We start from the raw sequence: 27,097 nt of genomic DNA, 5'->3' as shown, positions 1-27,097 counted from the left end.
CGGCGCAAAATATTTTTGTTGAACAAAGGAGGTTCAATAACAGCACTGCTATGCTCACCAAGATCCTATTATCTTCATGCTTAGTAGATTTTTAATGGCGGGCGGGGGTGGGAAAGAGATTATTTATTCTTCTGCACGATATTTAAACGAAAAAGATAGGGTGTTTCAACATTTCAAGGAATGAGGATATTGGATAAGTAAAGGAATATCAAGAAGTGAATTTCATGAAGTGATAATGAACTATCATAGGCCTACAATATTTTATTTATTGTTCAATTTATTGTTCAATCGCAATTTGAGAGCCCCTGTCCGGCGGACAAACTTTTACAAAGTAGTACAAAGTATTTATAAATTCATCTTAATTTAACATACGAACTACAAGAAGAGTACGATAATAATAATAATAATAATAATAATAATAATAATAATAATAATAATAATAATAATAATAATAATAATAATAATAATAATAATAATAATAATAATGTAATAGATGTCGGCTTAGTCCACTGTATCTGAAGGTGTTCAAATATTTCAGCCTCGTGTCCGTGAAATAAACTGCGGGACATAATTCCGGCACCACGGCACCTCCGAAAACCGTAAATGTAGTTGTTGGGACGAAAAACCAATAGCAACATTAGTGTAACGAGAGTAAAGCCAATTTCGTGTTTCTTGAAGAATGTACTGTCAGCATTCACACATGCCTGGAGACACCACCTTCATACCTGGAATGAAAGACACCATTTATTATTGTTATCATTGTAATTTTGCTATTTATCATCCAGTTCAACGTTAATAATATAATTAATCGTGTCTCTTCACACCCAGATTAGCCCTTGTCAATCCTTAAATATTATAGCCCGATATTAATTTCTTGCTATTGTTTTCAAAACACATAGACCTACTGTGACCGATTAAAAATTGAGAACAAATATTGGGGACCAGAAAACAAGCTTCTAATAACATGGAAGTACAGAATGAAATGAAATTCATCACAGTTCAATATTGGTGGTATCCATGATGATCATTGCTTTAAGAGCAAGCAGAGCTGAGCAACCCTTTCTCTGTTAACACTAATCAAATGGAATATGGAACTTCTCCGTTCCTTGGAAAAAATCAAGTATTGGCAAAAGAAACAGTAGGGCCACGAAGGATGTGAAAGTGAAAGACTCTCTAGGCCTCTACGCCTAATACTGACGGGGTAGGAAAAGAAGATTTGACCAAGGGAGGTCGGATAGGATAGTTGAAAGTGAGGAATCTGGCACAAGTAAGTGGAAGCAATGCAAGAACCCAGGTAACGGGCCTGTGGTGGTGAGATAGTGATGGTGATTTCCTTAAGAGGAAGAACAACTAGGTAATCATCCTCTCTAAAAAAGTGGAAACAGAAATGAAAATAAAAACCTATTTTTATACCGGAGGAATGTGAAAATGATTTTGAGAAAGGGAAATAAATATTATTTTATTTAGTCGAAACGATCACAAACCATGAAAAGAGAACTTAAGTTTCCTGATCAACAAAACTCTTGAAATGTCTGTGCTCTTGATTAATCAGCACGGGGAACTATGCCGTTGGTTGTCATTGCGAACAGTCTGACACTCAGTACAGATCCGTGCGGTACTCCATTTTCTTGAACGTATTATATAGAATATCCATTCCCTACACGTACTTTAAAGCCATAAATTTCTCAATAAAAGTGGCAAACTTTTCCGGAATCCCCGTAATTCCCACTGGTGTAGAGACAATTCGAGGAGATAAAACACGACACGGAAAACGCGGAAAAAAGAAGTCTCCTGAGTAGCGCTTTCTGGTCTAACAAGATCATCGGTGGCAGACGTAGAGATTGAAAACTACACTGACATTTAGTCAGTAGATTTCTCCCTTCCAAGGTCCACACAAGTTATTAACCATCCTTTCACATAGCTTACAGATGTCATTTATTAGGCATATTGTTCTATCCAGGAGTTTTTATATCTTAAAGTGACTAAGGAAATTGTAATACGACACCCTCACGCTATTGAAATGGAAAATCTTCCTCACTCCATATTCTGTTGAATAGGATGAGGATATCATTGAGACACAGTGTCGTGTCCAGACTTCAGACAAGATTCCTGTAGACAGACGGTTATAAGATGAAGTAACTCAGGTATGCGGCAAGTGTAACTATTGCACTTCCACTCCAACAGTGACAATGTTTTTTTGTATTTTTATTTTTTATTGTTCATGTTGTTTTACATCGCACCGACACAGATAGGTGTTACGACGACAATGGGATAGGAAAGGGATAGGAGTGGGAAGGAAGGAGCCGTGGCCTTAATTGAGGTACAGCCCCAGATTTGTCTGGTGTGAATATGAGGAAAATGGAAAACCACCTTCAGGGCTACTGACAGTGCGGTTCGAACCCACTATCTCCCGCATGCAAGCTCACTGCTGCATGCCCCTAACCTCACAGCGAAATCGCTTGGTCCGTGACACTGTGTGGATCAAAAGAGGAGACGAAATTAGGTCCTTTCGCCCAGCCAGCTGCCATTTTCCCCAGGTGTAGTCGTCGTATACGACAATGAGTGTTTGTCTCTAAATTCTCCTCAGTAGAAGGAGACACGGTGGCTGAGCACTCCGTAATTGGTAAGCTCCCTGGAAACGGTGGGCTTTCTTTCTGGGGGAACTAAATTCTTCTGAAAGGGATCGAGCAAGAGGGCGACGGGGTCCCTCAGTCTTTCCCACCGTGTTTGGACTCTTCGGAGGAGAACCGGTAGATGGTTTGCGGGGTTTCGTCGGGGAAGCGGTGATCACCGATCGGCTTCTCCAAAGATTTAGTGCAGCGTTCAGGCTTTTTCTTTCCCTCCTTTCTAGTCTTGGCATTGAAAATAGGACTGAAACCCTAGTTGCGTTAATCTTCACCTTAATCTGGTGGGGGAGGACTTCTCAAACGAACGTGCCTGGGAAGGGTCCTTCCTCGACGACGTCGGCAATGACGCAATTACAGGTTTTCCAAGAAATATGGATACCTTCTTAGGACCATCATTTCGCTTCTTTTCTATAGTTGTTTGTTCGTGGCCACTTGAAGAATTAGATGTCTCTGAAGAACTTATTGCAGAGTCAAAGATCAGTGGCATGATCCGTACATTCGCGACCATTACAGCGAAGGAGGCGGAGTAGCCATTTGATTTAAACTTTCTAGGTGCTTCCGAATAAGAAAGCTTATCCATGGTTTTGAACTCCTGGATATTTTTCTCCTCCCTGAGTGTGGAACGTTCTTTGGATACAGGAGCATGCACACCTGGGCGGTTGACGCACATAGGCGATGGTGTACATCCGACACCAGAAATCTCATACTTTTCACACATTTAACAGGCCATCGAACCTTGACTGAGGTGTTGCTGGTATGTACGATCGAACAGTCAAACGGTACATGGTGACATTGATCCGTCCGGATAGTGACCGGGCGTCAAATATCAAGATGATAGCGTCCGTATCGAGCAACTCATCGCCGACACGCCCGTTTAAAGTCTTCATGCCGATAACACCTCGATGCGCAAGGTTCGTCACCATATCATCAACGGGAGTCTCTATCTGGAATTAACACCTTTGGTGGAGTTCAGGGATTTAAGCATCTCGATTTTGACAGGCACATTATCAAACATCGTAGCCTCCAGTGACCATTTTCTCTGTTCTGCCAACGTTTCCTTAATGAGGGCAGATACGTCACTAAGCTTCCTCATTTTCTCTACTTCGTCATGAACGATATCTTCGACGGAATTACTGATAAAAAGTCCGACTCGTTGGCCGAACGGTCAGCGTACTGGCCTTCGGTTCAGAGGGTCCCGGGTTCGATTCCCGGCCGGGTCGGGGATTTTTAACCTTAATTGGTTAATTCCAATGGTCCGGGGGCTGGGTGTTTGTGCTGTCCCCAACATCCCTGCAACTCACACACCACACATAACACTATTCTCCACCACAATAACACGCAGTTACCTACAAATGGCAGATGCCGCCCACCCTCATCGGAGGGTCTGCCTTACAAGGGCTGCACTCGGCTAGAAATAGCCACACGAAATTATTATTATACTGATAAAAAAAAGAAAACCGGACTTTCTGGCACCTATGACCGTCGACTCTTGAGGCAGCCAGAAATTGAGATAACTATTCGTCAGTTTCCACGTTCAAAGCAACCTGCCGAAGGCTGACTATTCTTTTCTTTCTCGAACGCTGATTTCTGTGTGCCACCCTATTTTATTACAAGATAGGATTCCGTTTTTTGGTCACCCCGAGTATCTGGGGAAATAAATAGTCAACCTTCGGCATATCCCGCTTGCCAGGTGAGGCTGGATACTCCAGAGGGCGCCCAATGATTGGAGGTAGCACACCAGCGACTACTCACCCAGTTGCCATTCGACACCACGCCATGACCTAAAACTTGTGATTGTGGAAGGATGAAATCTCCACACATACACTATGATTTATTTAGGGTGACCAAAAAAAGGAATCCTATCTTGTAATAAAATAGGGAGGCACCCAGTAACCAGCGTTCGAGAAAGAGAACAATAGTCAGCCTTCCGCAGGTTGCTTTGAACGTGGAAATTGACGAATAGGTATAACAATATTTTATTTTATAAATATATGAAACAATTTATCTCCCATGACACTTAGTAATGGTGGTACAGTGGGGAGGGGGCGATTTTTTATTTAAAGGAAATTACAACTGGGTAATAATCCTTGGTGGTACATGATTAGGTTCCAGTCATTTAGTGCATATGCAAAGAGTTAACTTGAAATTAGGTGGTTTAAAATTGACCAATGAGACCAAGATGAAAAGTTAACAATCGAATGTTTTGAATATATTGGAAATGATAAATAAAATATAATACTTTAGTCACAAAATTTCATGTTGGATTAAGGTGAAATAATCCCAATATAATTAAAATTTTGATGCGATTGTTATTTACTTAATTTAAATTATTTTGGGGATTTAGTGATTTTAATACCTTGGCTTTAGGGTAAACATACTGCGCCGTATCCTGACGGCTAATTTGGCATGTTCAATTATTTTATTAACGTGGACTGCAGTTTGTTGGTACAGAAGTTGTGAGCAATAGCTGGGACCGAAAGTATAGGAGACAGTCAGGCGTGAGATACTTGCCAGTAACTTTCCAACGACCATGAGAAGCTACCAATGTTAATGCAAGTCAGCGTTAGACCACTGGATTAGTTGAGCCAATGAGAAATTAGGGGTGTGGCTACTTTGAATAATGGAAAGCGCGAAGTGTGGACTTCAGGATCACCAACCTTGTTCTGAGTGTGCTGTGTTCATTGTGAGATAGTGGTTAGTTCCGTTGTTTGTAGCTTTTCCACAGGTCTGAGTATTATAAATATTCGAGAATAAATTATGAAATTTATCTGAGCCAATATCTGGTTTATACGAGTGTGTGTAATTAATATTTCAGTGAATGATGAAGTCATTAAGTAAGACAATAACTCTGATTGGTTGATTGTTTGAACGTTCGGGGAATCCCTTAGCGCTAACGGCGTCTGCAAAACTTATTTAAGCTTACCACACGGTGGAGCGTCATCCTTTTGCTAATAGTCGCTGACTAGTTCACTTCGGTACTACCTCAGTGTACGCGATACGCGGAGCCGCTGCCACGTTGGCAAAGTTTCACTTTGCCTGGTCACACAGACCAAGAACAGTGACATTTATATCGTTGAGCAGTGTTGTCTAAACCAATTACATTAAATTTCCAAGTGCGGGATGGCACTAATTCGTGCAGTAACTGTGCAAACTAAACTTTCCGACGCAGTCTGGTAATAAAGCGAAGGACGTTTTCCGTACATTACCATTGGTCGGGTTCGCGATCGCGAGAGAGACTGTTCGTGTGCGATTCGTATCCGTGGGCCGCTATTATAGACAAGTGTTGAACTCCAGATATTCATATTTGAAAGTGAATAAGGTGTCCTTATTAATTTATTCACATAGGCTTCTTATTTATAGCCACAAGTGGGGTCACTGCGGTGCGACGTGCACATATAGCGGTGAAGAGTGACTGACTGTACATGCTGTATATGTGTTGCTGTTCTACTGGGACCTATTTCGAGAGGATGGCTTCATCAGTAGAAGAGAGAAGAATTGATCCACGTGTGCAAAGTGTGTTAGCCATGGAGTAGAGAGCAGTGGTAGCGATTATATAAATTGCTAGCGACGTCATGGAGTTGCAAAGATAAGTGGCATGTGATATATAAGTGGCATGTTTTATGAAATACATTAAATACTAGTGAGGATTAGGTTAGGGATTTTTAGTGTAAATTTCAGTCAGATGGTATGATTTCATTTTGTATGTTAGTAACTGTAAATATGGACAGGATTGGGATGTATGTTCTATTTTTCTTTTTATTGCTCTATAATTAGCTCTCTACCCACCTGATCTTAGTCAGATATTTAGACAGGAAATGGAGGCATCGTTCTGGATGGTCCTTACCCCTACGATACGGTACAGTAATTTTTGGGGCTCGAACCCACAACCATGATATTATGAGTTTCATGCTCTAACGACTGAGCTATCCGGGCGTTTAGACAGGAAATGGGGGAATCGTCCTAGGTGGTTCTTACCCCTACGGTAGGGTACAATACTTTGGTCAAATGCATATTTCCTGATACCACAATTCTGGTATGTGTTTTTAAATTATTATTGTTAACGATGTTAAGGCTAGGACATGATTTCCTTGAAGAAATAGACTGTTTTCTTTATCTCAACTTACTGATTTAAATAACAACCTCCTTCGAATCTAATTCCCCATTTTACACCTGGAACGACCCTGGCGTCTCAAACGGGTCCAATATCCGTTAAATGTTTCCCCTAGTACGTCAAGAACATGAACAGAATCAGGATCATTCCTCGTCACTCCAAGAACAATGCAATGAACCTGTTCATATTAGAATAGAATAGAATAGAATAGAATAGAATACTCCAGTCTCCTAGTTCCGGAACGCCCTAAACTGGGGAGAGAGCATTCGTTTATTGCAATTCATTGAATTCGATACAAACATTACATTCTCCTCTTACAATTATTTGATTATTACTGCACTAAATATTGTTTATTTTGTCCTAGACGTTAACAATGTCATATAGTATAGGACAACATGTATCTTCCCATTCCTTACCTTATTTGATGGTTACATTTGTGTCACTAGTCGTATGGACTTATCTTACCATTACACCATACAATATGACTGAATTGAATGAGTGTATGACTGCGTGAATTGGTAAATGGATGATTCGTGGTTGAATTTTGAACCTGATCATGTTAACGACTAGTGTTCGCAGCTAATCAGGTAACTGCAGTCTAATGGCAAGAGAAAACTTAGCTCAAGAAGCCTCACCTGAAGTTACTCATAACCACGATTAACAAAAGTAGATACAAATCGAAGCAGAAAGGATCTAATGTTTAAATATCTGCGATGAAAACGGCTAACATTCAGTTATCATCAAGTACCCCACCCGATGAAAGTGTCCGTTATTTTAATGAAGGGTTTCTTTTCCCAAAGAGTTCTTGCTAATTCCGACGCAACTCATTTGACTCCACGAAAACGATATTAATTAAGGATCAAAATACATGGATTCAAACTATTTAATAAGTCCTTGAGTCAATGATATACAATTAAATATACACTGACTGACAGAGCAAATGCAACACCAAGAAGGAGTGGTCAGAACTTTATGCCAATTGCAGGGTAGACTGACGTCACTGAGGTATGCTCATGATGTGAAATGCGCCGCTGTGCTGCGCACGTAGCGAACGATAAATGGAACGCGGCGTTGGCGAATGGCCCACTTCCTACCGTGATTTCTCAGCCGACAGTCATTGTAGAACGTGTTGTCGTGTGCCACAGGACACGTGTATACCTAAGAATGCCAGGCCACCGTCAACGGAGGCATTTCCAGCAGACAGACGACTTTACGAGGGGTATGGTGATCGGGCTGAGAAGGGCAGGTTGGTCGCTTCGTCAAATCGCAGCCGATACCCATAGGGATGTGTCCACGGTGCAGCGCCTGTGGCGAAGATGGTTGGCGCAGGGACATGTGGCACGTGCGAGGGGTCCAGGCGCAGCCCGAGTGACGTCAGCACGCGAGGATCGGCGCATCCGCCGTCAAGCGGTGGCAGCCCCGCACGCCACGTCAACCGCCATTCTTCAGCATGTGCAAGACACCCTGGCTGTTCCAATATCGACCAGAACAATTTCCCGTCGATTGGTTGAAGGAGGCCTGCACTCCCGGCGTCCGCTCAGAAGACTACCATTGACTCCACAGCATAGACGTGCACGCCTGGCATGGTGCCGGGCTAGAGCGACTTGGATGAGGGAATGGCGGAACGTCGTGTTCTCCGATGAGTCACGCTTCTGTTCTGTCAGTGATAGTCACCGCAGACGAGTGTGGCGTCGGCGTGGAGAAAGGTCAAATCCGGCAGTAACTGTGGAGCGCCCTACCGCTAGACAACGCGGCATCATGGTTTGGGGCGCTATTGCGTATGATTCCACGTCACCTCTAGTGCGTATTCAAGGCACGTTAAATGCCCACCGCTACGTGCAGCATGTTCTGCGGCCGGTGGCACTCCCGTACCTTCAGGGGCTGCCCAATGCTCTGTTTCAGCAGGATAATGCCCACCCACACACTGCTCGCATCTCCCAACAGACTCTACGAGGTGTACAGATGCTTCCGTGGCCAGCGTACTCTCCGGATCTCTCACCAATCGAACACGTGTGGGATCTCATTGGACGCCGTTTGCAAACTCTGCCCCAGCCTCGTAGGACGACCAACTGTGGCAAATGGTTGACAGAAAATGGAGAACCATCCCTCAGGACACCATCCGCACTCTTATTGACTCTGTACCTCGACGTGTTTCTGCGTGCATCGCCGCTCGCGGTGGTCCTACATCCTACTGAGTCGATGCCGTGCGCATTGTGTAACCTGCATATCGGTTTGAAATAAACATCAATTATTCGTCCGTGCCGTCTCTGTTTTTTCCCCAACTTTCATCCCTTTCGAACCACTCCTCCTTGGTGTTGCATTTGCTCTGTCAGTCAGTGTATGTTTCATATTAATTTATATTCCCCGATAGATTCACGCAGAGTAAACTGTAAAATTAAAGTGCTCCCCTCACTGGGCAATCTTCCTATTGCACCTTTTCCTCAGTATGTTTTTAAAACCTAAGAAAATGTAGAAATTCCATAAATTCACCTTGATGTTAAAATTAGAGAACCAATAAGTAAAGAAAGAAATGTGGGAAAAAAATTAGTTTTAATATTTTCACGTATGTTTTTGACAGTAAACAGATAGTAAATAACAACAAATCACTATCTAGTATTTCATACATATATACTTCATTCCATCACTAATATCCGTACCACTTCATTTTGTTCAGAAAAAAAGACCTCTTGTTTTCATGAACACTGAATATATCATATTAGTATTAGTATATTACTATTAGTATTAGTACTATTAGTATATTACTATTACTATTAGTATATTACTATTAGTAATTTATCACAGTTTTAAACTAGAGACAAACTGAAGTTTCTAATCACGATTACATCAATACCATGTGGTGTATATACTGTACTTATAGCTACCGGAAGAGAGCTAATAATACGACCTTCATGGAGCTCCTTCTCGTCCAATGACTATGGCATCAATTGAATCTCAAAAATAATTGTAAACTGGCATTGGAGGACTGTAATTGAAATTACAGAATTCACGAAACTGCATTTCTAGTTATCTATATTACTTCAAAGAATGATACTCTACTACTACTAACAGCAGCAGCAGCAGCAGTAGTAGTAGTAGTAGTAGTAGTAGTAGTAGTAGTAGTAGTCCCAGCTGCTATGTACAGTTATTTTGATTCGAAGTCATTTAGGCTGACTGTATGCAAAGTTCGACGGTTCTTAAACACGGTCAAATACCTGTTCCTGAAATATCAACTCATGACCTTATATACTTAGCGTATTCGCTAAGGGTTCCTAAATATAGGTCGAAATACGTGATTTTTAGAGACTTTAAAAATATAGATTTTCATCACCTAAAAGAAGATGCATGTCCAAAAAGGTCGCCAGCTAATGTAGCATCTGACTTTTGTCCTGTATGCATTCTTTCAGCATTGTCTAAAGCTCTAGAAGAATTGATCTATAGCCAACTTGAACAATACCTGGAAAAACATCGCTGCGTGACCTCTTCTAATCTGGTTTCAAGAAAGGACGTAGCACACGGACGGCACTACTAAGAATTACAGACGACGTTAAACGAGCTATAGATGAGCGTATCCCTCATTTCGGTACATTTTCAATGCCTTCATCACTTGATTTTTCTTTTCTTTACACTCATCAGTATACCATACGTTTTGTTTATATTGCCTTCTCTTACTCACAACCACTTTTTTTACCAGCTACTTTTATTGACCTTTCAACCATTCTTATTGCTTCATCTATGTTATTATCCTCTATCATATACGCAATGCCTATATTAAAAATTTCAAGCGTTTTCCCCTTGTAGTAGTCCCTAAATTCCTCTCTATGTTCCTCACTCCACCTGTACCTTACTAATTTTCTCTGTACATAGTTAAAATGCTATTTTCCTTCTTGTTAACCTTCGTCTCTCAGTAATCGAATAGCAACTGGGAAATGATGAGACGCTGTCCAATTTTTTACCTGAATGTCCTCAACATAACTTAAAGCCTCCCTAGATGCCAACACCAAGCCTACAACACTCTCTCCTGACTCGACTATGTATGTTAAGTTACCTGACTCTTCCCCCAACCAGCCTCCATTCAAAATATATAATTCCCCTATCGCACACATTTCCAGCAGTTTCTCTCCATTTTTACACTCTATGTCTTTGCTCCTCCTTCTTTCTATTAATATTTCATTAATTTCTCTATCGTATAATGGATTATTTACGCCAACCCTTGCGTTGAAATCACCCATTATAATTATTCCCGCTTCTTCATATCCTAATTTAATCTGGTTTACAACATCAATAAGCTCTTCAAATAAGTTTTTCTTCTCAAACGGGAACCCCGGTGGATGGTTGTAACCAAAACCAATGAAAATCTCTCTCCCACTGTGGTTTACTTTCTTTACTTTTACCCAAATCATTTGCTCACAACCCGATTCCCACACCTCTACCTGCTTCCATATGCCGTCTTTTACGATCACTGATATCCCTCCCCGGTAACGCCCTTTCAGACTCCTTTTATATTTCGTTCCACTCCAGACCTTAAAACCCGGTATTTGTACATTGTGGCCAGGTGGAAACCAAGTCTCTGCTATCCCAATGATCTCACTATCTCGCATTAGATCTCTAACTTCATCATTTCCCAGTTTGCTCAATGAAATGAAATGTCGTATGGCTTTTAGTGCCGGGAGTGTCCGAGGACAAGTTCGGCTCGCCAGATGTAAATCTTTGATTTGACTCCCGTAGGCGACCTGCGCGTCGTGATGAGGATGAAATGATGATGAAGATGACACATACACCCAGCCCCCGTGTCAGCGAAATTAACTAATTATGGTTAAAATTCCCGACCCTGCCGGGAATCGAACCCGGGACCCCGGTGGCCAAAGGCCAGCACGGTAACCATTTAGCCGTGGAGCCGGACAGTTTGCTCAATATACCCTCGATATTTATTAATCCCACGACCCAGTCTAGCTATTTGTTCGTGGGTATACCTGATGTCGTCAAGGCCTTACTTCTCGTCATTCGTGCTTTTTCTAACTGTATAATGGATCCACTTGGTGAGCTAATTATTTCCCCTTCCAACCCCGTAGCTTCCTTAGACCTTGTCAACCCTTTTTTTTAGCCCAAATGTCTTTCATATTTAGCACTGCCTTACGTTTCTCTTCTTCTTTTCTCCCTGGGTTGTCTTGCCTCCTAGGGACCACCTCTTCTTCTTCAGTTGATTTCCTGGGCTGGTGATTCCTGGTTTCAAGCGCCGCGTCATCCAGTTCACTGTCCGTGCTTTGTTGATTGCCACACACAGCTGCTGACTCGGATCTACTGTCGTCACTCACTGGTCCGCTGGCCTTCCGTTTAGCTGACATATCAGGGCAATGCTCCAGCTTGCGTAGCTGACTAACAGCCCATATCCGGCTCCAAGAATCGCCCGACATTATAAGCCTGTTTCCACGGATAAATGCTTTCAGCCCCGAATGCCGCGCCTTCCCTTGATGAAAACGTAATTTTCGCATATTTTCCATATCTCCTTGATCCATTTCTTTAGCCATATTTTTGTGCCCTCTAAACTCTTCGCACTTTACAAAATTGTTTGAGCCTTGAAACTCAATACCATACTGTACATACTTTCATTGGTCTTCTTCCCATATTCCTCCCTAATCTAAAGGCATTATCGATATCACTCTCATTACACTCGACCTTCAAATTCCCCCTGATTAAGGAAAGTATTCTGTCTAACATATTATTATTCTCTTTTTCTGTTTCTACCAGCCCGTAGATTATTTTCTCTTCCTATCTTCTTTCACTCGTATCTTTTCCTTTTCTTCAAGGTTCCTTAGCTTTTCATCTAGATCCAGGATTTTCGTCCTCATTTCATCTATCTCGTTTTTGTTCTGCAGTACGCTCTCTTTGATATCCTTAAGTTCTGTTTTTATTGAAGGTCTTCAAATCCAAATCCTTGAATTCACTTTTCTTGTTCCATTAACATTTCCTTGGTCTTCACCGCTTGACTCTCTTGCACGACCTCCTTCATCTTCTCAACATCTTCCCATGACAGCCCAGGGCCCGGATTTAGCTCCACTCCACCGATCACTAGTAACACCATCACCACCACTAATGAAAATACCATTTGCATGATGTTGAAGCTATTTTCCACCATTTGAGTTGATTTAACTTTCCATCTTCCCTGCCACCTGCCTATAGCACACCCGTATTGATCAATTGAAACATATTTTAGCACACTCCTATACTTTTCACGCGCTCAGCACTCCACATGCTTTCACCTCGCAAGCTGAATTGCAACTGTGACCGATATTAATGTCAAATGCATTATTTATGAGCCGCTGAGACGAATTGTGACGCTCTGGATACCTTTTAAGTCCACGTTCAGCTTGCAATGAGACGGGGGGCTGAGAGGATCTTAAAAGTCAGTGGTCTAAAATGACCAAGATTACTGTTGAATCCGCTGCTTTTGGAGTCACAAGGCTGATTGGTGACAGTCTCAATGACAGTTGAAATCATATAAACAGCGTATTTTGATTGTAAAATCACAGTGTTACCATAACAGTGCAACAACACACATCCTACCATACATAACCACAACACGAAACAGTCAGTGGCATTCAGCAGGAAATCTCAGCAAGCAGTCTTAAATATCATGTATGCCTTACTATTCCTGACATCAGCTGGAAGTGTATTCCGAAGTCGTGATCTAGTCACAACGAAGGATATACTGTATTGTACATTCAAATCGCACAAAAATTAACCGTCCCGGATTACGCCTTTCTTTCAAAATCCTCTTGTTTGAAATAGGATGAACATATTGTGCAGGTGATAGGATTCTAAGTATCATCTCTTCGGCCAGCGGCTATACATAGTTTACGAATACCCTCGCGTTCCGAGAATGTAAAAATGTAAATATTTTTTACCGGACAATTTTTGTACTGTTGGGTGTACATAGAAGAGCGATTGACGACAATAATGAGGGAAAAGTCAGACCTATTGTTACGATTAATAAATTAGGGCAATAAATGAGTTGGTGGAGATTTTCATACAGAGTTCGATATAGTGTTGTCAGTTATGAAACTTCCGTTGCCCTTCGTGTTCCCACTTACGAATGTAATGTAAACCCGCAGCCTGTTTCTAGTCATTTGACCGGGTCAGAAATGTGATGAAGGAAGCCCCTGTCTGGCGGCGAGGATAGGAATTGTGTCAGCTGCTGAAGCCTGTCGCACTCCTCTGGGGCAATGATTAATGACGAAAAGATGAAATTAAACTAAGAGTGTTGCTGAAAACAAAGATGATAGGGACCGGGGTATCTGGAGAAAAACCTGACCAGCCTCCGCTTTGTCCAGCACATTTTCACATGGAATGACCGGAATTTTAATCATGGAAGTCAGCAGTTAGATGCCGGCTCGCTACCATCTGAGCCATGGAGGCCCTACTTACGAATGCAAAGAGATAATTGGCGAATAATTGTAGTTTTTCATTTCTGACATAATCTTTATATCCATTACATAGCAGTTGTAGATGTCATTAGTGGACGACATTTAGAAACACCTAGATGATAATGTTGACGATGTAGGATTTCACGGCGACCTAAAATAATAATTGTGTCATATGGACTACCTATATGAATAATGTATTGATATTTAAAAAAGTACTTACGTTCACTATACTTGCAATTGAACATGTTGAGGTAGCAGATGTTAATGAAGGTTTTCATTGGGCTAGTACAGCTTGAAGCACACACAGGCTTGTAATATAGTGAACAGGTTTCCGGGCACTTCGACGAAGATTCCTTAGCCCATTCTGGCGGTGGTTGAATTAGATACTGTTGAGAATCAAGGGGAGATGGTGGACGCGGTCGCTGCCGATCAGGGTGAGGGTTTGACGAATTCCTCTGAGATAGGCACTGACATGTTGACGATGGTGTAGGTTGCTTGGTAGGAAAAGTAGTTGTTGTCTGCTGAGTTTTACAAAGACATGTTGGTGATGGAGTGGTTTCTTGCGTTGGATAATAAATCGTCGTTCGTTGAGACTTACAAGGACACGGTGTTGTTTGTGCAGGTGGCTGTGTTAAGTAAGGCGTCGTTGTAAGCTGAGATTTACATGTGCACGGTGTTGTTTGTCTAGGTGGCTGCGTTGAATAAGGAGTCGTTGTTTGCGGAGTTTTACAAGGACATGTTGTAATTTGTGTAGGTGGTTGCGTTGAGTAAGGAGTCGTTGTTCGCTGAGTTTCATGAGGAGATGTTGTAGTTTGTGTAGGTGGATGCGTTGAATAAGGAGTCGTTGTTTGCGGAGATTTACAAGGGCATGTTGTAGTTTGTGTATGTGGTTGCGCTGAGTAAGGAGTCGTTCGCTGAGTTTCATGAGGACATGTTGTTGTTTGTGTAGGTGGCTGTGTTGAGTAAGGAGTCGTTGTAAAAGGATTTGAAGTAGGTAAGTGATGTGATCGCGGTAGAGATGAACGACTTTTTATGACATATGATGGTGTTGGAGGAGTAGGTGATTGGGGACGGGGAGGTGGAGGCACTTCATGTACCTTAATGGATTGTAAATGAAGTCGGCGAATTCTAGGAGAAAACCTCAGGACGACGACGACCTCCGCTGCATCTGCTATATCCAAAAGTGGCTGAATGTAGATGCCGATCATCAGTCCTTTAAAATAAAAAAAATAAAAAATAAAACATGGTTGTTAATTATTTCAATCCTATACCAATATCGAGAAGCATTTCATGTTATAACTCGCTCACTAGCCTCATTATCGAATGCCACTTCAAGCGATAGGTCCTCGTCGCCTACCGAGTTCCAAAGAACATGTGGTGGCTCCACCTACGTTAAAATAACTCCAAAGGTTTAGGGTGGCGTATACCATCTTGGAGTTAATTACTCAGGAAGTAGCTTCTACTAAATAAGTCCATACTACAGAAGCAGACTACTAAGGGAGTCATTTACTCCGGAAGTAACGTCGGAGTGCTCAAGTAAAATTTACTCTTCTAGACACTACGTACTATAAAAGTAGCGTTCGTTACGCAAGGAGTGTTGTTGTGTTTGTGTGTCTTCTTTAAATAGATCTGAATGGATAAGGCTATGTGTGATCGGAAACGGGGGAAAACGTTAGCGAAAAAGATAAATGCTTGTTAGTAGAGACAATTAAGATTTATGCAAAGGGTATTCAGTGTAACAAACACGACGTAAAGATGCTCGATAAGAAAAGAAATGCAGGAAACCGTGACAGAAGAATTCAATGCTTCCAGTGATGGAAAACGCGCTGAAGAACAACTTAAAATTCTGTTTAAATACTTAAAAGCAAAGGCAAAAATGCAGAAAGCCATGGACACGCGGGAAAAAATTAAAACTGGTGGTAGTCCACAGACAACGTATGTTGATGACGTATCAAAATTAATTATGCAAATAATGCCCCAGGTGTTTAAAGGTGTTAATTCAATTTATGACGATGATGCGATAGCAGGTAATCGCATGATACAAAACAACAATAATAGTCGTATACATGGAGGTGATGACACTTGTGCTGATGATCTGTATAATGATAATGAAGTAGGCCCAAATCTAGACGTTCCGGTGGATCATGATGCTGAAATCTCCATCAGTGATACGGCTGGAAGTCCGAAAGTTGATTAGTGTAAAATTATCCCTTATTCGATAAGAAAATGTTGTTAAAATTGTTTATAAACCCCTAAGTGTACTTGCTGAAATTCTTACGCCTATACTATGTTAAAGACACATATATTGTATTGTATTACATATCTTAGAAGAACTGAGAAAATTAGAAGACCCCTTAGCAGACAGGAAAATTAAATATATAAGTGGCATGAAGAACTACATCAGGTGCATCTGGACTTCCTTCGCATAGAGCACGAAAAGACGCTGTCGATAATGAAGAGAGAGAGAGAGAGAGAGAGAGAGAGAGAAATGCAAGAGGAAGTACACAATATGAAAATGAACTTGTTAGAACTATTAAAGAACGAAATATGTTCAGTGCCCGCAGAAAACTCGGTCAACTTTGTGACTTACTTACTGTAGATCACGCGATTGAAGCAAGTGAAATTGTATCGGAAAAAGTAGATTGAAGCTTCGAACAATGTGTAACTATTTTCACCTTATACCAGCAAACAGTTTTGTCAGTAATTTCTTATAAAATATGTTTATTTACAGTTTAAATATTGTTGCCCTTTTATTTAAATCACATTTTATTTAGTTTAATCTATATAAATAAAATTGTTTCTGTTTGTCTGTTTGTCTGTCTGTTTGTCTGTTCCACCATCACGTCGAAACGGCTGGATAGATCTCAACCAAACTTCATATTTAGAGTATACTGACCCCGGGGAAGGTTTCGATATGCATATCATTTTAAAATCTTTGAAAAGACGGGGGTTTTATAGGAAAAACGGTTTTCCTCCATTTTCTCTTATACTATTATAGGCAAAATATCGAATTTGTCGTATAAGGACGAGACAAGGCTCAATTTAATCCTCTTGACGCAAAGAACAAAACTCGGTAAGCCCTACGGGCCCGAAAACCATGTTTTGGCACCACACTACCCCTGCTCTAGGAATCGGATAAAGAAATGAACTGCCGTAACCATGGCAACGTCAGCTCCAGGATTCTAGAGCAGTGAGATTATGCATGTACGTTTGGGCATAGCTGTCAACCAAAATAGGTACAAATAAGACTTAATATCTGGGAAAAAAATATACTGTTGTGTAAGGCACTCATAGGACTCCTTTGGGCGGGGATGGAAAGGGGGTGAAGAACGAGTGTAAAAATCTATATAAATAAAATTGTTTCTGTTTGTCTGTCTGTTTGTCTGTTCCACCATCACGTCGAAACGGCTGGATAGATCTCAACCAAACTTCATATTTAGAGTATACTCATCCCGGGGAAGGTTTCGATATGCATATCATTTTAAAATCTTTGAATACACGGGGGGTTTATAGGAAAACCTGAATGGTTTTTCCACCATCACGTCGAAACGGCTGGATAGATCTCAACCAAACTTCATATTTAGAGTATACTCCTCCCGGGGAAGGTTTCGATATGCATATCATTTTAAAATCTTTGAATACACGGGGGGTTTATAATGGTTTTTCCACCATCACGTCGAAACGGCTGGATAGATCTCAACCAAACTTCGTATTTAGAGTATACTCCTCCCGGGGAAGGTTTCGATATGCATATCATTTTAAAATCTTTGAATACACGGGAGGTTTATAGGAAAACCAGAATGATTTTTCCACCATCACGTCGAAACGGCTGGATAGATCTCAACCAAATTTCATATTTAGAGTATACTCATCCCGGGGAAAGTTTCGATATGCATATCATTTTAAAATCTTTGAATAGACGGGGGTTTATAGGAAAACCACAATGGTTTTTCCACCATCACGTCGAAACGGCTGGATAGATCTCAACCAAACTTCATATTTAGAGTATACTCCTCCCGGGGAAGGTTTTGATGTGCATATCATTTTAAACTCCTTGAAAACACGTTGGGGTTATAGGAAAACCAAAATGGTTTTTCCACCATCACGTCGAAACGGCTGGATAGATCTCAACCAAATATCATATTTAGAGTATACTCCTCCCGGGGAAGGTTTCGATATGCATATCATTTTAAAATCTTTGAATACACGGGGGGTTTATCGGAAAACCAGAATGGTTTTTCCACCATCACGTCGAAACGGCTCGATAGATCTCAACCAAATTTCATATATACAGTATACTCATCCCGGGGAAGGTTTCGATATGCATGTCATTTTAAAATCTTTGAATACACGGGGGGTTTATAGGAAAACGAGAATGGTTTTTCCACCATCACGTCGAAACGGCTGGATAGATATCAACCAAACTTCATATTTAGAGTATACTCATCCCGGGGAAGGTTTCGATATGCATATCATTTTAAAATCTTTGAATACACGGGGGGTTTATAAGAAAACCAGAATGGTTTTGCCACCGTCACGTCGAAACGGCTGGATAGATCTCAACCAAATTTCATATTTAGAGTATACTCATCCCGGGGAAGGTTTCGATATGCATATCATTTTAAAATCTTTGAATACACGGGGGGTTTATAGGAAAACCAGAATGGTTTTTCCACCATCACGTCGAAACGGCTGGATAGATCTCAACCAAATTTCATATTTAGAGTATACTCATCCCGGGGAAGGTTTCGATATGCATATCATTTTAAAATCTCTGAATACACGGGGAGTTTATACGGAAACCAGTATGGTTTTTCCACCATCACGTCGAAACGGCTGGATAGATCTCAACCAAACTTCATATTTAGAGTATACTCTTCCCGGGGAAGGTTTCGATACGTATATCATTTTAAAATCTTTGAATACACGGGGGTTTATAGGAAAACCAGAATGGTTTTTCCACCATCACGTCGAAACGGCTGGATAGATCTCAACCAAATTTCAAATTTAGAGTATACTCATCCCGGGGAAGGTTTCGATATGCATATCATTTTAAAATCTTTGAATACACGGGGGTTTATAGGAAAACCAGAATGGTTTTACCACCATCACGTCGAAACGGCTGGATAGATCTCAACCAAACTTCATATTTAGAGTATACTCATCCCGGGGAAGGTTTCGATATGCATATCATTTTAAAATCTTTGAATAGACGGGGGTTTATAGGAAAACCAGAATGGTTTTTCCACCATCACGTCGAAACGGCTGGATAGATCTCAAACAAATTTCATATTTAGAGTATACTCATCCCGGGGAAGGTTTCGATATGCATATCATTTTAAAATCTTTGAATACACGGGGGGTTTATAGGAAAACCAGAATGGTTTTTCCACCATCACGTCGAAACGGCTGGATAGATCTCAACGAAATTTCATATTTAGAGTATACTCATCCCGGGGAAGGTTTCGATATGCATATCATTTTAAAATCTTTGAATAGACGGGGGTTTATAGGAAAACCAGAATGGTCTTTCCACCATCACGTCGAAACGGCTCGATAGATCTCAACTAAACTTCATATTTAGAGTGTATTCATCCCATGGAAGGTTTCAATATGCATATCATTTTTAAATCTTTCAATAGACGGGGGGTTTATAGGGAAACCAGAATGGTTTTCCTCCATTTTCTCTTATACTATTGATTTTCTGTAAGCTTCGTTTACCGTACGTGAAACGTCTCTTCATTATAAACAACTTTCGTTATGTTCATAGTTTACCTTACTCTTTACATGACGGAGAAATTTACAATTTTCTGCTGGTACCATGCTCTGCATTGAGTAACCGACAGACCGACAACGAACCTACAGGTTACCATGGCAACGTCTCTGACTGCATGCCAGCAGGGAAGTAACGTTTTGCCATTTTCCTCACCATGCTTTTAAATTCGTGGTTGTTCCTTAGGTAGAAGGCAGGAGAGGCGTCAATTGGCCTATCTGCGGGATATTGGCGGAATATCGTTGGATGTTATAACCGCCTTCGAATAGATTAAGTAATAACACCATTAGTCATCTTCTTATTTTTTGTTTACCTAGGAATCACTGGACCTAAATTTCTCCTCTGTTACCGCTTTATTATATCCATAACTCACACTAGCATAATTTATTGAGGGTCATTTGATTTTCCAATACATTAACTAGGCATTTACATATTTGTCGTTTTCCGGCTGTCCTCAGTTATAATCCATTTTCTATTACTTTCAACTCTCTTAACTGTACTATTTTCTTCCTTAATTACGCCGTATGTACGCGAATGCTACAAACTACTGGATGTATTCCCACCAATACTCATATTTAGAATACACCTGTCCTTGATAGGTTTTAGGGCAAATATTGTTTCTAAATCCCTGAACTGACTGGGGGTTTATACGAAACCGAAACAGTGATTTTGCACTTCCACAAAATATACACAACCAACGTTAATTTAAATCTACCTGCCTTGGTAGAAATTTTTTTCTAAACCTTTTTTCTCATGTGCATCATTTCGATATGAGGATTAATAAGGGAGATATCATTAACGGACCGTTTTTCTGTACAAGTCCCAACGGACTTAACTCTCGAGCGGGTGCGTGTAAAGCGTATTCCTTACAACTTGAAAACTACTGAAGACATTCGAACCAAAATTCATATTTAGCATCCACCTGTCCAAAGGTAGGTTTTAAACGTAAATAACATTTCATGTTCCGGAATGGACTGGCGGTTTATAGGGAATGGAAATGGTGATTTTACTCTTCCACAATATATACAGAACAAGACCAACCTGACTGGAAATCGACCAAACGTGATGGAATTCTACCTCTAAACCTTTTTTTCATGTGCATTTTTTCGTCAGGAGGATTAATAAGGGAGATATCATGAATGGTCAGTTTTGCAGGTTAAGTCCAGCGGACATAGCCAAAAAGGTGTTTTACATGGAGCAGATTCCTTATCTACATAAATCAAATCGTAACGACTGTGTGCCTCTACACTGACTATTTTGGCGAAATTTTCGTACAGCTTTCCGTTTAAGGGGTAATATTGACCATCTGCATAATTTTTGGTTTAGTTTCCTGAAAGTCCTAATTTTTACCCGCCTCGCCCAAAATCCAGATTGCGGCATAATCTGCCAGAAGAAAAAGAAGATAATTGAAATTTGACAAAATTATACGTTTTAGCCTGTAACGAACGGAAAACATCCTAGATCATTAAATTTTTCACTTTTTATCCGCGAAGAATATAGAAATATGCAGGCAATTTTAATGATGGTGCAGACCTTCGGAAATTCCTATCACATAACTGATTGCACAATATTCGTTCAATTTGGAATGATCTACAACCTTGGTCTTATGACTTTTTGCCGTATCTGTATCCCTTTTACGTTTGATTTTTCTCTATTAATGGATGTTAAGTCAATTTGGAATTTTCACATGCATAATTCATACCTTCGATTACTTATATGAAATACAGAATCATCAAACTCTTCACGAAAATTGGCCCACCCAGTAGCCATATATCAGCCAAATGCTATGTATGTAGCTGTCACATAATTATCCGAAAAGTAATGTAATGTGAGATAATCTTACAAGAACGTTACCCTGTTCCACGTTTCTAACTCAATCTGACCCAAGAATAGATGACATATCATAGGACCAGGCATTTAGGCCACTAAATCCGGCGTGTCTTATGGTATAATCCTTTGTCGATATGACGTACGTTTAGTAGCAGTTAATCTGTAAATGAAGGTCTTCAATATTGTAAACACGCATATACTTTCGTATGTCGATTTGTAGTGATCGAGAAAGGGTTGGTCTGCTATTGTAATCAGTACTCCCCACACCGACTTGTGTCATACTTTGACTGGCAGTATGAAAGGGTTCCTTCTCCAACTCCTGTGTAACTGTCATTAGTAAGGAAGGTCTACAATTGTAATGAATAGTTCACTTCACGATTTGACTTGCAGAAGGCAAGTGAGCATGCAGTTTTGTTTAAAACTCCCCTACCCGATTGTGTTTGGCAGTAGGCAAGGGTGCCCGCCATTATAAAGAAATGTCCTCATGTAAAATGTGACTGGCATTAGGCATAGTGGCCTGCTATTTTGATGGAAACTCACCAACTTGGTGTGACTGGCAGTAAGCTGGCTGGAAGTAGGAAAATGGGCCTGGCATTATAATGATAACTGCACAACTCAGTTTCGAGTGATAGTAGGGTAATTGCCTGCCATTATAATAAAAACTGTAATCTGTCTGGAAGTAGGAAAGGGGGGCAGCCATTTTAACGAAAACTCCCCAAATCGATTCTGTGCGCATAGTAGGCAATGGGGCCTGCAATTATAATGTAAACTTCCCAACTCGATTGTGAATGGCAGTAGGCAAGTGAGCCTGTCGTTATATCACAAATCCATAACAAACACTTTACATTGGAAACAACGTACGGGGACCTCCCCATGCTCTTTCTCGGATAACGCTAAGAGACATGCAATTTTAAAACAATCTTATTTACTACATGCACACTATTTACTTCGATATTCGAATACAATGTAGAATACCGTAGCGAAGCACGGGTACATTCGCTAGTTTAGAATAAAGATTTATCATAGTACTGTCTTTATTTATAACCTAAGTTTTACAAGGGAACATGGAAAAATACACTAACTGGATTTTACATTCATGAAAAGTAATAACTTATAACAGCTCGCCGAATGAAATTTCCTGCTATATTTTCTTCATGATTCACAAGTTGAATGTTTTCGTTATTATTGAACAAGTCTCTTTCTTCATACTGATTACCTACATCAAAAGCGAAATTGTGGAGGACTTCTGCAACTACTATTGCTTTGCAGGATGCTGTAAACGTAAAGCGCATTTCCTATTCAAGGATTTGGAGGATTTTTCCAACACTACAAAAGTGTGTTCCACAAAATTACGGGTTTTTTTCATGAACAGTGTTGTACGGTGTTCAGCCGTGCATATTTTGTTCTAGGAGTGGTGTCATGAGGAATTTTGTGCAAATATATCCAATTTCTCCCACTAACATTCCATTATATAAACCATGTTCAAGGTTCGCTACATCAGCACTATTGTCCCAAATTCGTGCATCGTGCGTAGAACCAGGCCATTGGCAAACAATATTCATGATATTCATACTTGCATCGCAAATAACTTGTGTGTTTATAGAAACATACACCTTCCGATTTCTGAAAAGTTCACCATTGTCACCGGGAGAGCACAAAATGGGAATATGCGTGCAGTTAATTCCACCAGTGGTGTGTGGGAAACCTGCCTCCCTTTTATTTTCCGAACATTTATCATAATTTTCAGGCATATTACGCTCCTCTCAACCTCACTAGTGCTCTAACCACGCGTTGAAAGATACGACCAGCAGTCGTGTGGTGAACGTTAAAAGAGTTAAGGGCATCTAACTGAAATGTTCCAGTACAAAACTCTCGCAGGGCACACAATAAGTGTATTTTGGGAGGTACAGCACAATTTCTGTCTGAATTTTGTTGTAAGTTATCTCCAAGTAGATTTATGAGGAAAGTAAAGGATTTCATCCTAAGGACAAAACGTTCCTTAAACTCTCTCTCTCTCATCGTGCACATATGCCAACGGCCGTAGCCGTGTAGAAACACCGGATGCCGCGAGATCTCCGAAGTTAACCAACATTGAGCGTGGTCAAGATTTGGATGGGTTGCCACGCGTTGTTGGTGGGGATAAAGGAATGGAGGAGCGGAAAGGAACTGGCCACCCTACCGTGCGTAAACTCCGGCTCAGGCATACCTCTGCGGAGGTTCGGACCAGCCTTCGGGAAGAATACACCCTTACTTTACCTTGTGCATATCATACGGATCTCGCCTTTCACGCACTGACACACTATTACAATCCCATTGTTTTCTTTGTCGAGATCGTCAATATAATCTAAGTAATCCACGAAAACGTTTGAAACGTCTTCCTCTCTTTTATGACACGGTATTATAATTGGTCAACAAGTCTAATCCTAGCTTACTCCATCCACGACGTGAAAGTAAATTCTAACCTATATTCGTGCGTTATTTACTTCTTTAGTAATATACTACAAGACGGTGCTTTTCAACATTTACTCTTGTAGTAATTTAGTCCGGGAGTCACTTAAAGGGCTAAAATACTTCGAAAGTAATTTACTCTCGTATGGAAGTCGCTGAATGCTGACTTCAAGAGTACTTTACTACGGAAGTACAACTTACTCTTGGTTGGTGCACGCCACCCAAAGTGACCAGTCTTCACATTCTCTCTTTGCTTCTTTATGATTGTGTAACCTCGTTGTGGAGTTATCTTTATCTACGGTTCTTTATATCTCGTTGTTAATAGAGTGTGGTGCCCCCCCCCCGCTATGGCACTACAGCCCTTGAAGGGCCTTCGCCTACCAAGCGACCGCTGCTCAGCCCGTAGGCCTGCAGATTACGAGTTGTCGTGTGGTCAGCACGACGAATCCTCTCGGCCGTTATTCTTGGCTTTCTAGACCGGGGCCGCTATCTCACCGTCAGATAGCTCCTCAATTCTAATCACGTAGGCTGAGTGGACCTCGAACCAGCCCTCAGGTCCAGGTAAAAATCCCTGACCTGACCGGGAATCGAACCTGGGGTCTCCGAGCAAGAGGCAGGCACGCTACCCCTACACCACGGGGCCGGCAGAGTGTGCTAACAATAAATCATTGCTATTTATCCATTTCATTCTTAAATAGCAACTTAAGAGCACGAGTCAAGTTAGGCTACTCCAACAGTGTTGACCCCAAAGTGATAGATAAAAACGTGTGCATACAAGTGTTGTGCAGTGTAACTGTACTGTAGACTATTATGTTTCTGTAAACATGCCTAACACCGAGAATACGGAAGGAACACCATCAGCAGGCATGTCCGAGGACAGTGATACACATATCGCACGCGTCTCGGTAAAAAATACCAAAATACGTAAAGATATGGCTGATGAAAATCGAAGCACAGCCGGCATTATGGCAGAATTTAATTGCCTAATAGGATTGCTCGAGCCTGATGTCCCGGAACTTGTAAGTGCCTTTCTGAACCGACCATTATACAACACACTTTTTACATACCTCAAGTCTCGTATTATAATTGAATTCGAGGAATCGGAAGGGCGAAAGTTAACCAAAGGTTTAAAAGAAATCAAACTTGGTGATAAGAAGCCTAGTCAGTTACTCATAGAAATGCGTGCCCTTGCTGGAACACAAGTTCAGGACGATGTTTAAAGAATTATTTTCATGGAAAGGCTAACAATACATTTAAGGTATATATTAGCATCTTCCAGAGATACATTGGACAACCTAGCAACGATAGCATCACCCACCGATAAGGATTTCTAGACTTGAAGAACAGACTGAACAGTTAAAATTATCAGTAAATATTGTTCTGAACCGACCACAGCATCATTTTCGCTCAAAGTCCCGTTCACCTCACCATCAACATTATCAACCACGTGCTTCACTATATTGGTACCATTTCACATACCAACAAAAGGCAAAGAAGCGTACTCCCCGCATGCAGTTTTATGTATTCTGATTCGGGAAATACTCAGGCCCCTTGCTAGAGGCGACACATAGTGATGTGGGCCATATAAATTCTTGTCTCTTATTCATTACAGACCGCTCCTCTGATTACTGAACGATTCCGGAGCGGATATTTCCGTTTTTCCTCCCACACCACAATATAAAATGTGTGCTTGCTATAGCCTTCTATATGCAGCTAACGGGACAGCAATCAAAACGTACGGCGGGCGCTTAATTCCATTCGGCTTTGTTTTGTGGCCATTCACAACAGCCGATGTTCAGCAATCTCTCCTCGGGGCTGACTATCTAAATAACTATGGGTTGTTGGTTGATATAAAACACAAACATCTTATCGATGGCACAACTAATTTCTCAACCCATGCACTACCAGTATCACCCTCTGACTCAGGAAGTGTTCAATTTTTCAATCCTCACAACAAATACTCTGTTCTACTCCGACACTACCCAGGCACCCTTCGGAAAATCCAGCATTTACTGCAACCGACATAGATTTTTTCCACACCATCTCTACAATCGGCTCTTTTCCTCCATCTGAAGGATACATTTACATCCTTACTACAATAGATCGTTTCAAAAGCTGGTCGGATGCTGCGCCCTGGCAGATATAACAGCTAAAATAGATGTATATGCACTGCTGAACACATGGATAGCTCGATACGGCATACCATCTTTCATCACGACTGACCGAGGCAAGCAGTTCTACTGTTCTCTTTACAGTAGCCTGATGGAACTCCTACGTGTCCACCATATCAATACAACTGCGTATCGCCCTGCTGCTAACGGGAAGATCGAACGTTGGCATCGTCAACTAAAAGCTGCACTGCGTAAAGAACTCTCCAGCAACTGGATGCTCCATCTTCCGCTAGTTCTTCTTGGCCTCTGGTCAATCATCGTACCTCGCTTAGGTTCTACTCATAAGCCAGTGAGGTTACCAACGACTTCGTAGAGGAGACGCCACCAATAACAGATGTACATTCCTTTGTCTTGAAACTCAAAGATCACATCAGGCCCTTACGTCCAGTTCAACCAGCACATCACTCAATGAGAAAGACATTCATTACCTCTGACCTCCCAATTTGTTCCCATGTTTTTGTTCGTCATGATGCAGTCCGGAAACCGTCAGAGCCAATCTACGACGGACCATTCAGAGTACTTACTGGAAGAGCGAAACATTTTGTGATTCAGTTACCCAACGGTGAACAAACAATACCAATAGATAGAATGAAAAACAAAAATAAATATGAAATAAATACTCAATGAATGCTGGTGGGATCCCTAGCACATGAAACAGAAAATGTGTAATATGGAACTAGTTTAAAAAATAAATCGACTCTCACACATAATCCATA

At 41.0% G+C, this 27,097-nt stretch overlaps 1 protein-coding gene across 1 annotated transcript; it reads right to left on the bottom strand.

The window, feature by feature from the left end:
- Positions 1 to 467: 467 nt before the first annotated feature.
- On the bottom strand, positions 468 to 15,367 carry LOC137500488 (salivary glue protein Sgs-3-like). The gene is made up of 2 exons (XM_068227390.1): positions 14,380 to 15,367; positions 468 to 725 (listed from the first exon to the last, which is right to left on the bottom strand). Exons 1-2 carry the CDS (start codon positions 15,365 to 15,367, stop codon positions 688 to 690), a joined length of 1,026 nt encoding a protein of 341 aa, XP_068083491.1. The 3' UTR covers positions 468 to 687.
- Between the last annotated feature and the right edge of the window lie 11,730 nt (positions 15,368 to 27,097).

Source organism: Anabrus simplex, chromosome 4 (genome assembly GCF_040414725.1).
Source record: "Anabrus simplex isolate iqAnaSimp1 chromosome 4, ASM4041472v1, whole genome shotgun sequence".
NCBI classification, from domain to species: Eukaryota; Metazoa; Arthropoda; class Insecta; order Orthoptera; family Tettigoniidae; genus Anabrus; species Anabrus simplex.
This window is presented reverse-complemented; position numbering and strand designations above follow the sequence as displayed.